Source organism: Pelecanus crispus, chromosome 4 (genome assembly GCF_030463565.1).
Source record: "Pelecanus crispus isolate bPelCri1 chromosome 4, bPelCri1.pri, whole genome shotgun sequence".
In the NCBI taxonomy this organism is placed as follows: Eukaryota; Metazoa; Chordata; class Aves; order Pelecaniformes; family Pelecanidae; genus Pelecanus; species Pelecanus crispus.
Window position 1 is genome coordinate 83,171,408 of NC_134646.1, and position 16,366 is coordinate 83,187,773.

General features: G+C 38.6%; 1 protein-coding gene across 3 annotated transcripts in view; it reads right to left on the minus strand.

Annotated features, from left to right (window-relative positions):
- Positions 1–16,366, minus strand: part of CTNNA2 (catenin alpha 2) — a 459,260-nt gene that overhangs the window by 381,970 nt on the left and 60,924 nt on the right. For all 3 annotated transcript variants that reach the window (XM_075708706.1, XM_075708705.1, XM_075708704.1), the window contains exon 3: positions 1,955–2,121. In XM_075708706.1, the coding sequence (XP_075564821.1) occupies positions 1,955–2,121 (167 nt within the window). The remainder of the gene's footprint in view (positions 1–1,954; positions 2,122–16,366) is intronic.

Consider the following 16,366-nt stretch of genomic DNA (forward strand, 5'->3'; position numbering starts at 1 on the left):
TATTCCTAATTTTAGTAATGCAAAAGAGAATCTGAAAGAAATGACCGAGTGCCGTTCCAGAAAACATCTGCATATATTTGCTCAAAAACATTAATTAAAATGCACTATTTCCCATGAAGTCTGAAGTGTAACTCACTCCTTTGACATGCTTTCAGTGAAAACTAATTACAGTACATTTCAGTATAAAACAGGCTTCCTAACTTTGACACGCAGAATGATTTTAGTCTATTAATTTTATGGTTAACTTATATCAGCCTTTGAATGTTACCTTTGAGTCAACACAAGAGCTATCCCATCATCAATTTTGTAAAATATATACACTTTTTTTTCCTAGTAACTTAATTTCTATTGATCTAAAATTAGTTTGCATTATAAAATGGTAAGAGAAAAATATTTACACTATCAATCTTCAGAAATAAATTACCCTTTTTAACCTGAAAAAAAAAATAAATTCAAATTTAAGGTTTGTAAGTTGAATTTTGCTAAAAAAAACCCCAGAGATGTCTGGCTTCTTGGAAACAGGATCCATAATAACATCTGATAAATGCAGAGATTACAAACCACATTGCCATACACTGCCCTTGTAAATCTAGAGTGCAAACTGTGTGAGTAAATACACCCACTTACAAAACACTATGGGACATTTGTGTTTTAAATAACAGAGTACACTGCTGTAACAGAAGGAAGACATCTCAGATGTGAGAACAATATTTCTCATTGCCTATGGAAGACCTTGAATCTGAATTTTAATCATAATGTTTAGCAAAATCTGTTGTTTATAATATTAAAGCGTTAGTCTCACTAGCAAAGGATTTTTTTAATTACAGTTGCATGGAGTATTATAGCAGGGAAAAATTAAAAGCATATTTGAGAGAGACAATGCTTACACTGCACATAATCCGAGCCACATGCTGGCGATTACAAGAGCAGCGTTCTGTTCATTAGAGCAGAGCTCACGAGAATCTGGGCAGACAAATCTGCTTTTTTCATTGTGAAAACTGTTTTCAAACTATTTAGCTTATCTGCACAGTTCGCAGGTTGAAGGGTTCTCATTGTCTTTCCAGAACATAATATTGGTGTACAGTTACACTGTTAAAAAGACAGATAATAATAATAATAAAAAAAAAAGAAAATACTTTTTGGACAGTTATTAAAAAGAAGTAACTGTCCATCCCCTCTGCTAAACTCACACATGCACTCTGCAGGCTTTAAATATTCCGTATATGAGTTTCTGCAAAATTGTTTTGTTTCAGAGGTTTTTGTTTGTTTATGCAATAAAAGTGAGACAGTCCAATAACTAACAAAAAAAAAAAAAAAGTCCCAGTTTCAACTGCAAAGTCTTTTAATACTGCTGTACAAAAATGTGAATGGTGGCAGCCAAAGTGAATACAAATCCATACCAAACTATCTGACAATCTTTAATTCCTCTTTATTCTATTTTTCCTCTTTGGTGACTGATTAGACACTTGTACTATTGTCTTACTCCAAATTAAAGATTCAATCTTTTGATGCATTCAGAAGTCATGCAAAGAAAAAAAAAAAAAAAAAAAAAAAAAAGTAGAACAACTGCAGTACCTAAACTCTGCCACAAGATAGCAATACTTTACAAGCACTGAGTTAGTACTGAGATGGTAAACCATCCGGACAACAGGCAAGGTGAGTTAAGTAAATGCATCTGTTCAGTTAAGAGAGCTGCTTAACAGCAGTACTACTCCAGGCATTGAAGATACCTGATGATTTTTGCTTTAACTCTCTAATAATTAATTTCTGCAAAATTAGCAAATGAATGAATCTAATGTAGAAATGTGTCATCTCCTACTACTTGTTCAACACTTTAAGAAAAAACGGTGAAATAAAGTCAGAAATGTGAACAGTGACATCCATTACGGATTTGTTCTCTATTTTTCTATACACGAAACATGCAAAAAGAATACAGAATATTAAAAATGCATACGATTTTCAGATGCGATAGAAGCCTCATGACATCAGCCATATCAGCCAGGATGAGTAAGCGAGTGACAGCAGAAAGCAAGGCACGAGCAGCCCGCACCATGGTGCCCCGTTTCACTGAGGAGCATGGGTCATCAGCAAACTCCGAAGAGGCAATCCTCATTGTTTCTCCTAGAATTTAAAAAAAAAAAAAAAAGGTAATTAAAAATAGGTTTTACACTTGTACTTTTTTTCAGCAAGTATAAACAACTCACTAAATAAACTAATGCTATTTGGAAAAAACAGTGGCTTATTGAATATTGAATTGCTCAGGAGAAGTATTTTACCACATCTGCAGCAACTGTCTCTATACTCTCTGCCTTTTTTTCTTTATTCCAAAACTGATCTTATTCTAGAGCTGTAACAACTACAAAGCAAACCGAAACACCAAGACAGACTGCTGAGCGCAACCAGCACAACATAAGAAAACCAGCAGCGTGCGTTATAGAAATACAGAACTCACCTGCACTGGTAGGGAGGACGGGACAGAGCACCCCAACAGTATCATCCCAATCGCATCTCTCTACAATTCTCCCTTCAAACAACATCCTTCTCCTTCACTCCTGCTCCCCCGTCCTCACCGCCTTTCTCAGATACTTACTCTGCTCTTCTGCACCTAGAAGACCTATCACTCTTATTCATGATCTGTATTATTTTTTTTCCCCAATCATAGAATCGTAGAACCCTTTAGGTTGGAAATGACCTCTAAGATCATCAAGTCCAACCGTTAACCTAACACTGTCAAGTCCACCACTAAACCATCTAAACCACATCTACGCAGCTTTTAAATACCCCCAGGGATGGGGACTCAATCACTTCCTTGCGCAGCATCTTCCAGTGCTTGACAGCCCTTTCAGTGAAGAAATTTTTCCTAATATCCAATCTAAACCTCCCCTGGTGCAACTTGAGCCCATTTCCTCTTGTCCTATCACTAACTACATGGGAGAAGAGACCAACACCCACCTCCCTGCCCCCTCCTGTCAGGAGCTGCAGAGCGATCAGGTCTCCCCTCAGCCTCCTCTTCTCCAGGCTGAACACCCCCAGTTCCCTCAGCCGCTCCCCATCAGCCCTGTGCTCCAGACCCTTCCCCAGCCTTGTTGCCCGTCTCTGGACACGCTCCAGCACCCCAATGTCCTTCTTGTCATGAGGGGCCCAAAACTGGACACAGTATTCCAGGTGTGGCCTCACCAGTGCCCAGTACAGGGGCACAATCACCTCCCTGCTCCTGCTGGCCACACTATTCCTGACACAAGCCAGGATGCTGTTGGCCTTCTTGGCCACCTGGGCACACTGCTGGCTCATGTCCAGCCATCTGACAACCAACACCCTGTCCTGGTTTCAGCTGGGATAGAGTTAATTTTCTTTCCTAGTAGCAGGCATAGTCCTGTATCTTGGGTTTAGTAGGAGAAGAATGTTGATAACACACTGATGGTTTAGTTGTTGCTCAGTGCTGCTTATGCCAGTCAAGGACTTTGCAGCTTCCCATGCTCTGCCAGGGGCACAAGAAGCTGGGAGGGGGCACAGCCAGGACACTGCCCCAAACTGGCCCAAGGGCTATTCCATACCATACGGCGTCATGCTCAGTATAGAAACTGGGGGGGGTGGCCGGGGAGCAGCGATCGCTGCTCGGGAACTGTCTGGGTATCGGTCGGCGGGTGGTGAGCAATTGCATTGGGCATCACTTGCTTTGTATATTCTTTTACCATTATTATTATTATTCTCTCTTCCTCTGCTGCCCTATTAAACTGCCTTTATCTCAACCCACGGGTTTTACCTTGTTTTTCTGATTCTCTCCCCCGTCCCACCGGGGAAGGGGAAGGGTGAGCAGGCAGCTGTGTGGTGCTTATGGCACGTAACTTTTCCTTTCAAAGATGACTCACAGAAGACAGTGAAGGGACTTCAGCTATAGGATGTTTTTTTGTAACTACCAGAAAAACAACAATATATCATATAGACCATACAGAAATTTAGAACATATATCAGCCCATAATTTTCCAAACCAATTCCAGACACCTAAAGAATAAGTTCTTCACTAATGATCTGAAAAACAGAATGATGCATTTATACTTCACAAGTTACTTGCAAAATAGTATGGTTCTAGATATAGGAACAGGAACCTGGACCTATCATTAAAACTTAAATCTAAATGTTTATACCAATAACTATACTGCAAGTGTTATTGTAACGTCAGAACTGAAATGCAGCTGATTCCGATTTGTGATGTGAACATCAAGGATTAATTGACTAGAATACATAAAATAAACTTTATATAAAATGCTGAGGCCCCCGGAAAAAATCACTGATTCAAAAACGTTTTTAGGTAAGCCACAATGTTAAAAATTGTTATGAACTCAAATATTATTCTAGGCAACAGGGAAAACATGCATCACTTCCTATCTACCTTCCTCCTTGTAGGAAATGGGTGATTACACCGCCTTACTTCTTAAGTGTCAGCTGAAAAATAATGAATTGAAAATGCATCATCTTCCCTCAGAATTCAAGAAATGGGAGAAAAACTATGCATAAAAAAAACAGAAATTCAGAGGTGATAGTACTAATCCAAACTATGAGACACACACTTGCGTATTTTAAAGGACTTCAAAAGGCTATGGAAAACAACTCACTACGGAAACCCCTAACCCAAATCCTAGGCGCTCGCTGCCTCTGTCAGAAGCCACTTAGCCGTATCTGCACACGGTCATGTGCCAGCCGATGAGTCTTGCTCCGAGCCAGTTCTAATTAGGTTAGACTGCGCCACGCTCAGGACTTAAGATCCAATGTCTTGCGCTCTGCTGTGTAGATTTGTTAAAAGTATTTAAAAAACAAAAGTATTTAAAACAAGCTAGCCCAGCTATGGAATCCCATCAATATATTACCTGGAATTATATTGTGGCTATGCCAAGCAAAAACTGATTTTAAGATGATCTACTGACTTAGCTGTCTTTGTCCTGTTATCCTTTGCTGAAAGAAAGCTCCGTACGTAAGTTACTTTTATTAAAATTCAGCATTCTCTAAATGCATCATAAACTTTCAGCAGTTTCTATATTTAAGTTTGGTTGTTATGACCTTCTTTTCAAATCACAATTTTATTCATCCCTATAATAAAAGTTTATGCCTGCACAGCTGAATTAATAGGTTTATGTTAATTTTCAGCTCTCTTACTGCTGGAAAACCCACTCCATCATATTTTCTCCACGACATTTTAAATCAGAGAGAAACAGCACGTGCTCTGCCTTCGCAGGACTATGCATGCGTTGCCCGACCAGCCAGCCAGGGGCAAAGACAAGGCTGAATGGCACCTGCCTTGCTCTTGGTGTGAACGCACAACTGAGTTTTTATTTTCTTTTCTTCTCTTTCCAGTTGCTGATTTTTTATTTTTTTTAATTATCTTTACATTCTTTTGTATAGGTTGAAACTGGACAACTATTTAAATATCTTAGGAGTTACCAACAGATCAATAATTGTGCAAGCCTCATTTCCCTAGGAAATCAGGCTGAAAGAGGAGCAAACACCATTTCAAATGAAATTTTATATTAACTCAAGCTTTGCCATTATTAACAAAATAAAAACAAAAGTCCTGTTTAACTCCAGTGTAGAAGCTCAGAAAGAAAGTACTTCTAATGTGAAATCAAAGCATATTTATATTGCTTTTAAGACCATTATAACAACATTCAAAAAAAATCCCAGATGGCATAACTTCCCATACGCTGATGCAAATAGTGGAGGAGTGACTTAAGACAGCCACAGTGAATAATTCCCATCAGAACCCTTTTCCTTATTATATTACCATTAGGACCGCGTGTTCTTATGATAATTTATGTGCAGCATATCTTGGATGATAAGCTGATAATATACAATTTCCATAGAAAAATTCAAATGGCTCATTTCTAAGGCTGCCTGCTTTTCTTAGATTTCCATAAGGTTGCCAAAACTCTCAAAAGGTTTCTTAAAAGAAAAGGAACAAACAATCATTGTCAGATAAAGAGAAAACAAAACAAAATTCTAAACATGCTAAAATCTCAGCATTGCAGAGTCAAAGTTCTGGGTACCTGGTCTCCACAGAGAAACGACAAGGTTTCTGTGGACGAGTACCACAAGTTGCCGCACCTACGTGCCCTTACCTGTGCGCCAAAAATCACTGACACCAGGGGCAAGAAGCTCTGAGGCCACAAAGATTTTTCTGACACATACTTTAAATCAAACAGTTAGTGGAAAAATTTATCAACAACTCTTGGCTGAGAGTGTGCTAAAAAATGGGAATGAAATTTCCACTTTTTTTTTAATCATTATTATTATTTTTGAGTCAGTGACTCAAAGTATTCCATGTAAAAGGAGAGGCTGAGAGCCATCACAGAGCAGCTTAGAGTCTAGCATGTGGGCAAGGCTTAGATTTGAATTTCCTAACCTGAGAAGTTGATCCAAAATGTGGATGACTGGGTTCATCTAATCAGTGTAACAGTTGGGAAGGCATCATCTTCCCTTCGGTTATTTATTAAAGGAAATTATCAGAGCTTTATGTAGAAAGCTCGATCCAATGTGCACTCTTAGACCGTATCTAGCTGATAGAACCCAAGGGGATTCATGCAACCGTATGAAAAGCCCAGCAAAGCTTTCCCTTATTTAAGCTCTAAGCTGGATTCAGATGAGATAGAAGTGATTCTGAGCATCAAGCACCAAAACTTTTGTATGTGAAAGTACGTGAACTTTAGGTACATCCAAGATGAGATGGAACGGCAGCCAAAGCAAGGTTTGGATTTTGGAATCAGATGCCTGCAAATTGTTTAATAACGTCCATTGTGGTACTGAAGAGATTTTACAGTTTTCTGCCAAATTACTAGTCTGTAGCTTCAGATAAATATTAACATTGAACTATGAAAGAAGGAAATATTTGGTAACTGGCCAGTGACACTAGGAAAGCAAGCAGGAAAATTATCTTCTTAGGCTTGACTATGCAAGGAGATACAACTAGCAAATATATTGGAAAAACAACACTGGTAGACAGAGGGAAAATACACGGAGACTCAAAAAAACAGTTCAGAAAGTTTGCATTAGTTATTTAACCTTAGAAAGCTAAAGTTAGGTGAAATAAATCTCCAAAATAATTAAGAAGAAAGTATTAAATAGACATTAAACAAATAAGCAAATCAAAAAAGTATTAATATAAAAGTTCATAGCATGTTGTTTAAATCTTATAAAGAACTGGTAGATCACAATTTAAAATATAATAACCTAGAAAGCCAGCCATTAGTGGGGAGGAAGGATTGTCTATCCCAGTGCCAATTAACGTATTTTTATCCTTGTACAGCAACAGTACCAAATTGCTCTTAGGCCAAAGGTAATGTTGGAGCTACAGCTAGACAAATTTGTTTTCAGAGAAACCTTTTTATCTGGAAAAAGCCAACCCTACTTTCATCTATCCATTTCTTTCCAAATTCATTTCAAGTTATTGTGTAATCTATATTAAATTACATTCACTGAAAATTAGGTCAACACAAGAAACACAGACATCTTGAATCATCAGGTCTGCTTCCTTGCCACTGCAGACAGTCATGTCATAATATAATTAATGATAATCTTAATATGATAATAACTACACTGACAAATTTATCACGCTTCCATCTTAGAAACAGCTCAGACATTTAACCCCAATTAATCCGACTGGAGTAGGGAACTCATTCCAAAATGCACTCCAGAATCTGAGAGATTTTTTTTCATTAGAGAGACCTTAATTCCACACTGACTGTATTTGTAGATAATTTATATCCATTTCTTCTGATGCCTCATTTGTCCTTCCATTTAAGAATTCTTCCACTGTGTTTCCTATTGTCCCTTTCTCGCTCAACACATTTTTGCGATGAGCCGGGACAGATTAAAGGCAGTACTTCAGTCTCCGCTTATTGCGTAGAATATCCATTCCTGTAATCATTTCAGCAGCCCTATGAAACAATTATGTTGCTGGAATACACGTGATAAGAACTGCGGTTTTCTAAGAGATATCATTTGCAGCTACAAGAAATACTTTACCTGATACCTTGCAGGATACATGGACCTTTTTGTTAGACACATAGTGTCAGCCATTTTCTCTCTAAGGCCCACATATTAAATTCTTTGACACCCTGCTTTAAGAAAAAAGCATGCATTTAATTTACATTTTGTAAATGAAATGTAAATGAACCTTAGTCAGGTTAGAAAGTGCTTTGAAAAACTTTGAACATTCACTGGACAAAGCCCCTACTAGCCACATTAAGAAATGCTCATTGTAAAAAGAAAACAAAAAACCCAAAAAATAAACAACACCCCCCTGCCCTCCCCCCCAAAAAAAACCCCAAAAAACCAAAACACAACACCCCAACACTGAAATTCAGCTTAATTCCTGGTAGAACTGCTGCTTGTGTGAAATTAGGACTCATAGCTGGACAACATTTCAGGCACTTAGATCCATTCTGCATGGGGGCGGAAGGTTTTTATTTCTTTCAGAATTCTTTACTTTTTGCCTAATGCAGACCAGGATACCATTGGCCGCCTTTGCATTATTGCCAGCAGGCCGAGGGAGTTGGTCCTTCCCCTCTACTCAGCACTGGTGAGGCCATGCCTGGAGCACTGTGTCCAGTGCTGGGCTCCCCAGTACAAGAGAGACATCGACATACTGGGGAGAGTCCAACAAAGGGCCACGAAGATGATGAAGGGACTGGAGCATCTCTCCTATGAGGAAAGGCTGAGACAGCTGGGACTGTTCAGCCTGGAGAAGAGAAGGCTCGGGGGGAATCTTACCAATGTCTATAAATACCCAAAGGGAAGGTGCAAAGAAAACCGAGCCAGGCTCTTTCCAGTCGTGCCCAGTGACAGGACAAGGGGCAATGGGCACAAACTGAAACACAAGAGGGTCCCTCTGAATATCAGGAAACACTTTTTTTACTCTGAGGGTGACTGAACACTGGAACAGGTTGCTCTGAGAGGTTGTGAAGTCTCCATCCTTGGAGACATTCAAAAGCCCTCTGGACACGGTCCTAGCCAGCTAGCTCTAGGTCACCCTGACTGAGCAGAAAGGTTAGACCAGATGACTTCCAGAGGTCCTTTCCAGCCTCAACCATTCTATGAATCTGTGAGTCTGATAAAAGCCACACAACAAGCCACCTTCTTGCACTAGAAGATGTGTCCAAAGTTATCATTTACCTTCTGGGACCTCATCAGCTTGAGAAGGTTCAAACCTACAGCTACCATCTTCCAACGTCACTATCAAACCACTTAGCTTGCTCTGATAGAATTTAACCGGGGGACTTACTCTGTCTATCCTTCCTTGAGGGGTAACGCAAGATTAGATTTTGTCATACTCAGTCACTTTCTCCTAACAAAGTTACAGCACCTAGCAATGGAGTCTTTTAGACCCAATTCTCAAAAAACACCCTTTCCCTTAGATTTTCAAAGCAAGATGTAATTTCATTTTGGATATTAAATTCAGGGACTCATGTAGGAGCACTTAAAGATGTCTTCACATGTATTTAAGCAGAATCATGTACACACACAAGTAATCTAGTAAACTGTGTAAGGGCAATTCAAGTACTGCAAGCTTAACTTCTGCAAAAAGTTGTCGACAGATGATTGCAAAGGTCACCAAAATTCTGAATGATTCAGTATAACCCAAAACCAGAATATTCCAAAAAACAAAAGTCAAAAGGGCAAAAGGAATGTACAATCCACTGCATGTCTCATGCTGAATCCTATTCAAATTTCTACTTCTCATCATTAAAGTCTTAAAATGGAATAAAGGCCCCAAACAACTGGAAAGGTGTTAAGTGATTACTACATATCAAAAGTGAAAATCAAGGCGGGGGGGCAGAATCAGAAAAACAGATGAAGTCAACAAATCTATACATTTTTCCATATAATTTTATATACATATATATACATATTCAAGACCAACATATATATACACACACAACCATTCAAAAACTTTTTATTTTCTGAATATATTTCCAGAAACTATTAGGCTGATTGCTTCATATTTTTTTACTGAAAAGAAAATATTTTTATTATACCAGGAGCTAGGGAAAGTGCTGATAAACAACAGAAATGTGTAAGTATTCAGTGATGTTCTTAGATACACACGCATATGTACATATCTATGCATGTATATCAAAGAGAAATTAAAGTATGATGACATGATTTTTTTCAAAAAATAAACAACCTGCAAGTGTAACTCACAAAAAGCAATCACGCTATTTTCATACATGTGGGTTTTTATAGGATTTAATTTACAAACAAATATTCTGATAACAACCTGGTTAAAAATACGTGTGGCCATATTAAGTGGAGTAACAGATTAACTAATATTTACAAAAATAATAACCAGGCTAAATAACCAGCCTTTACTGGTAAGACTTGTCTTTGGGAATCCCAGGCCCCTGAGAGCAGTGGGAAAGGCGGCAGGCAGGCTTACCCTTGGTTAGGGAACATCTGAGTAGACTGGACATGCCTAAGGCCATGGGTCCTGACGGAGCGCACCCACAGGTACCAAGGGACCTGCCCCAGTTCACTTTCAATTACTGTTGAAAGATCATGGTGATTGCTGGGGGTAGCTTCCTGAAGACTGGAAGAAAGCACGTCATCCTTTTTTTGATAAGGGAAAGAAAGTGGATCCAGCCACTACAGGCCAATCAGCCTCACCTTGATCCTGTAAAAGAAATGGAGCAAATACTCTTGGAAGCCATTTCCAAATTTATGAAGGAAAGGCAGGTGACTGGGAATAGTCAGCATTAATTTATGAAGGGGAAACCATGCCCAATCAATCTGATAGCCTTCTACAATGAGATGACAAGGGGAGTCATAGAATGGTTTGGGTTGCAAGGGACATTTAAAGATCACCTAGCCCAACCCCCGTGCCATGGGCAGGGACATCTTTCACTAGATCAGGCTGCTCAAAGCCCTGTCCAACCTGACCTGGAACACAAGGAGAACAGGGGATGTTGCTTATCTCAGCTTTAGTAAGTCTTTTCACAGTATCTCCTGGAACATCCTCACAGAGAAGCTGATGAAGTGTGAGCTTGCTAAGTGGATAGTGAGGTGCATTGAATACTGGCTGAACTGCTGGCCTCATGGGTTGTGATCAGTGGCATGAAGTCCAGCTGGAGGCAGGTCACTAGGGGAGTATTCCATGGGTCAATAGCGGAGCCAAGCTTGTTTATCCTCTTCATTAATGACCTAGATGATGGGACAGAGAGCAAGTTTGCCAATGATACAAAACTGGGAGGTTGGTTGATACACCAGAGAAATGGGCAAACAGAAACTTTATAAGGCTCAATAAAGAAAAATGCAAAGTGCTGCAACTGGGCAGGAGTAACCCCAGGCATCAGCACACGCTGAGGGCCAACAAGCTGGAAGACTGCAGAGGAGGACCTGAGCATCCTGGTGGATAACAACTTGAACATGCCCAGCAATGCACCCTTGCAGCAAAGGTCAACAGCATCTGGGCTGCATTAGGAACAGCGTTGCCAGCAAGGTTGAGGAGGTGTTCCTTCTCTATTCAGAACAGGTGAGACCACACCTGGGGTGCTGTGTCCAGTTCTGGGTTCCCCAGTACAAGACAGACATGAGCATACTGGGCCAAAAACTAACAAAGGGCTACTAGATGATTAAGGGATTGGAGTACCTGTCATATGAGGATAGGTCGAGAGAGATGGGTGGCTCAGGGAGATGTTATCTATGCATACAAACACCTGATAGGAGGGACTGAAGAACCTCCCAGAGAGGTTGTGGAGTCTCTATCAGTGGAGATATGGTTTCTCCCTTCTCCCAATAACAAACAACTTCAGGAGCACACATGATAGCTAGTACCATGACAGTGCTGGAACAAGACATGAACTGTACGATTTCTTAGCACTGGAAGTCAAAATGATCTACAAAAAGATCCTCCTCTCAGGATCTTATCGGCTCTTTTCTTCAGATGCAATCACATAATGTTTAACAGTAGTGACAAAAGCAAAACAAATATTCTGATCATGGCTTCTTTAGGACTAATATGTAATTTGCAGTCTCTTGAAAAACAAAGGCACAATCACTTTGGTTTATGGATACAGAACGGGAATCCTGTTTAAAAGAAGTTGTTCTCTTCAACCAATTTTCTTACGATACATGACTACGTTGATGCGGCAATAACTGTGTTTCCTTTGCCCAACACACAGAGGCACACTCCTGCTGTCTTCACTGTGCCAAGTCTGGCAGCCTTTTCCCACTATGGTAAACTGGTTTTCTATTAGCTGGCAAAAACCTAACCAGACAAAAAACAAACCCATTTTCTACCTCCTCATCAAACTGAACTGTCTTCTCTGACATCAGACAAAATGCCAAAGCCTACACGATGGGTTGAAAACACATTGAAAAAGTAATTGTAAAATGTATAGCACTTAAGTAATAAACAGTGATTTTGATTTCATGCAGTTTACCAAAAAAAAAAAAAAAAAAAGTGTATCTCTCTCCTGGAAAGATAGATGCATTTCATTTACACATATGAAAAGCTGTCAATTTCTGTACACCATTTGCTATGGAAATCACTGATTGGACTTATCATGGGTAAAAAAGATTTCTTCTGACCCATGTCTTTGAAAAAGCAATTCCTATTTTAGCCTAGTGCATGTTGCTAAGGATGGCACACAGGCAAAAAAGAGTAAAGGGATGGCTCAGAGGTACTCTTTTAGAATCATAAGCAGACTTAAAGGTAGGCATCTACCTATTAAGAAAATAAGCTCTTAATGGTTAATACACTGAGAAAACGGCATTTTTCCAAAGCCTTGAAGAGTTTATTAAGAGATAGAAGATGGTGGGCACTAAGCAGCAATCTAGAGAACAGCTATGATCAGTAGGGGATGCTGACAATACTCGAAGCACCTGGAAACAATTAAGGAAACAATGACAGCTTGAGTGTACATACCATTCCTGAGCAGTTCTCAAATGGAAGAAATTAATAAAGCTATGGTCTAATTAATCCATCTCTTTTAGATTTTGTCTTTTATTCTACATGTCCAAGATTAAAAAGACCGTGACAACTGATCCATGACCTAATTAAAGTATTTTAGAGTGTTGTCCTTGTAATTAGAGCAAAAGCATTGGTATGAAGCTATTCTAAATTAAAATGATGTATAGACCCAAAATGAGTTGCAGATTCCATATAGAATGGTGTTTATGATACTAAATGATAATATGATAGATTTGAATACCTCATAATTGCTAATAGGCTATATTTAAACAAGTAAGCAGGTTTTTAATCCTTTCCTCATGGATGCTGTCTTGTTATTAAGTCAAACAAAACCAAAAATCAATCAAAATCAAACCCTTCAGGATGCAAAGATCTGCAATTTTATCCCCTTTGGACTTGTGTAGAAACTCACTGTGTTTCAAGTGTAGGACCACTTACTGTCCATTCCAATATACTTGCCAACTGTCCAGTTTCTGATTCAGGAATAACAGACTAAATCTGGTCTTTGATGGTTCATTTCTCACTGTCTATATTCCTCCTACTTCAATAATCATATTGATTATTTACCTTGTACCTTAACATAATCATATTTTGTTTACAGTACTTTAAAATCCACTCTCCATAACTGAAAATAGTTCTTTTCACCAGTAATCTCTATTTTACACTGTATAATCATTTGCTAAAATTTGGGAATTAATTTGTAGAGTAAATTCATAGTGAAGAATGCTGTATGCTTGCTAAATATAAATATGCATTAAAAATGTTATTCAGAAGTCCCAAAGCTTCACACGAATGTCTGTTAAATCTTCATCTCCCCTCCCCTAATACTTTTCTTCTAAATCTTTACTACTGTGTCCCCTAAACTCATTTTCCCTTTCACTTGGGATTTTGTTCTGTCTGTGGAAGAATGACCACTGTTCTCATCGTATTAATAGATTTCAAGGCCAGAAAAGGCCATATATGATCTGGCTTGATCTTTCCCCATTACATTTCAGCTAGCAGACCTGCATCTCTCTGGAACTAATCATACAGACAATCTAGTTCACTTAAATTTGACTCACTTTACGTTTGACATTTAGATAAAGTGATGGAAGATGAATCACTATGTATTTTAAACCACAATTGATATCCCTAAAGCTAGTATGTATTTTAGATTAAATATTCGCATTTAGATGCAATAGCACACCATCTCATTCACTTCATAGACCATTAAAATGTATAATTTTAATTAAACCAACTACTTCTTTCCTAAGGGATAGTAAAATACCAAGAATACAGAACTTTAAGATATTTAGCCACATATCTATGACAATCTAAACCAATTATTTCACACGTTACATTTTAGAAAGAACTTTTCTAACTAAGATTACTAGTGCATTTGAGACATCACTTTTACATTTAAGTACAATAAAACATTAATTAAATTTCAATTCAAAAATAAACTGTTTTGGATGTGTGAATACATTACCATTTCTAATCCCTCTTTGTCTGCAGCTCTCAGCTACTCCGTAGTTTAAAATCCTGACTGAACAACTGATTAGCCTTCACTGAACTGGAGAGTTCATGAACATCAACATGAACATTTTAGATGTTCAACATTGTGGTTGGTGCTGGGAACATGAAAACACACTGGACCTCTTAAGATATGAATAAACACAGAAGCAAATTTAAAAATTCAAACTCGGCTGAATTATAATGTGGCCTTATTTGTATCCTGGCAAAAGTCATGCAGCTGAACTTCAATGTTCTACAGAAGACAAGGAAAATGTTTCTTTTTACCTCAAAGTAGCATCTGTATTGCCAAATTGGCTCTCTCCTTGCTTTGTTCCAGTGGCCTGATAAACCCGATTGTCCAAGGTTATACACAGCCTAGTTTGCTCTCACACTCCAGATGGAGGGAACCCACTAATATCTTGTCCAAGGAAACCTGGATGTGCTTGTTTGGGTAGTTCAGATTGTTGAAAGACAGTCCTGCCGCCTTCACTATCAGTACGAAGCAGAACAAATTTCTGCCATGTCGCAAGATATTGGGGTGCACAATTCAGCACTGCAAGAAGCCTGTTGTTTCTTTGTTCAGCTAGCAGTTTTTCCACAACTTCTGTGTTTATTCTAAAAATTTGAGATTTTTAATTAAAAATAAGAAGTGTTTCCTTCTTTACCAGATAGCTACAGAACTGAGACAAGAAGTGCATTCAAAGATGAGTAGAATATTTAATCACATAAACAAGACAAAACTATTCAAACAACTACAGTGGCAACTGCTAGGAAAAGTTGCCATCTTTTTGGTGAACAGTGCATAGTAAATTTATTAAAATAATTATTGTAGAAAAGGACTAAAATGAATGCAACTGACAGAAAAATCTTTAACTGCTTGGACTCATAGAAGAAGTCTTGAATTTAATCATGTAATGGGTTTCTGCATAACAATTTATGAACTGTAAAGAGAATTGTGACTAATAAATTTGAGTGAGACTTATCAGGTGTAGAAAGGAACATTTGAAAAGCACACACAACTTTCTAACAGGCATAGAAAAGGAAGAGCTCTAAGAAAACTACTGTGGCATTCTCCATTAGGCAGACAGATTCCATCATTCTGAATATTACATTCATTCTGGACTTGAAGAGGCTTACAAATACTGTATAGGCAGGAAAGTTAGTGGGTAGATTATATCTATGCCCTAGGCACTGTGAACTAAGTTCAAAAACATAAATCAGCTCCATCATTCTCTATTATCACATAAAAAATTGCCCAATGAAAAGTTGAGTTGAAATTGATATTTTTTCAGATAAGCTTCAGTTTCAAAGGGTTGGTATTTTCCAACAAGCCATGTTTTCTTAACAACATTTATCAAAAAGTCCCAACGAGAATGGAAGGAGCAGCAAATTGTCAACCCATGGGAAGCACTGAGGAGGGTGGGTAGGACTGATGATGAGATTGATCCGTCTGGTGGATTGATCAGCTGACTAGATGTTGTAAGGGGTCAGTTTTGTATCCCTGCTAATTTATGTTTTTTCTTATACTCAGTTCCTATCTGTGAATGACTTGACAGAAGCAGTAAGAGAAGCAGGGACCACCTGGCTCTGAAGAGAGCCCATTTCCAAGCACACCGTAGCCTAGGTATTAATATAGGAAGAGGTATTGCTGCCTGCCAAACACCCAGCTTCCTGATGAGCCTGACATAAAGGAAATGGGCACATTATGAAAATGATAGAGGCACACAGCTAATTCTTAACATCATTATTAAAAATCTGGGGAACAAACCTGGCTAAAAGTAAAAAAAGCCTTTTGACAACACCCTGACTGGAATTAAGAGAACAGGCACGTTAATGTTGGACAATTTAGGGTTTTGTGGTCACGACAGAAAAGTAACAGGAAAAATTTAAACACAAAAATTGAAAAAGGTATTC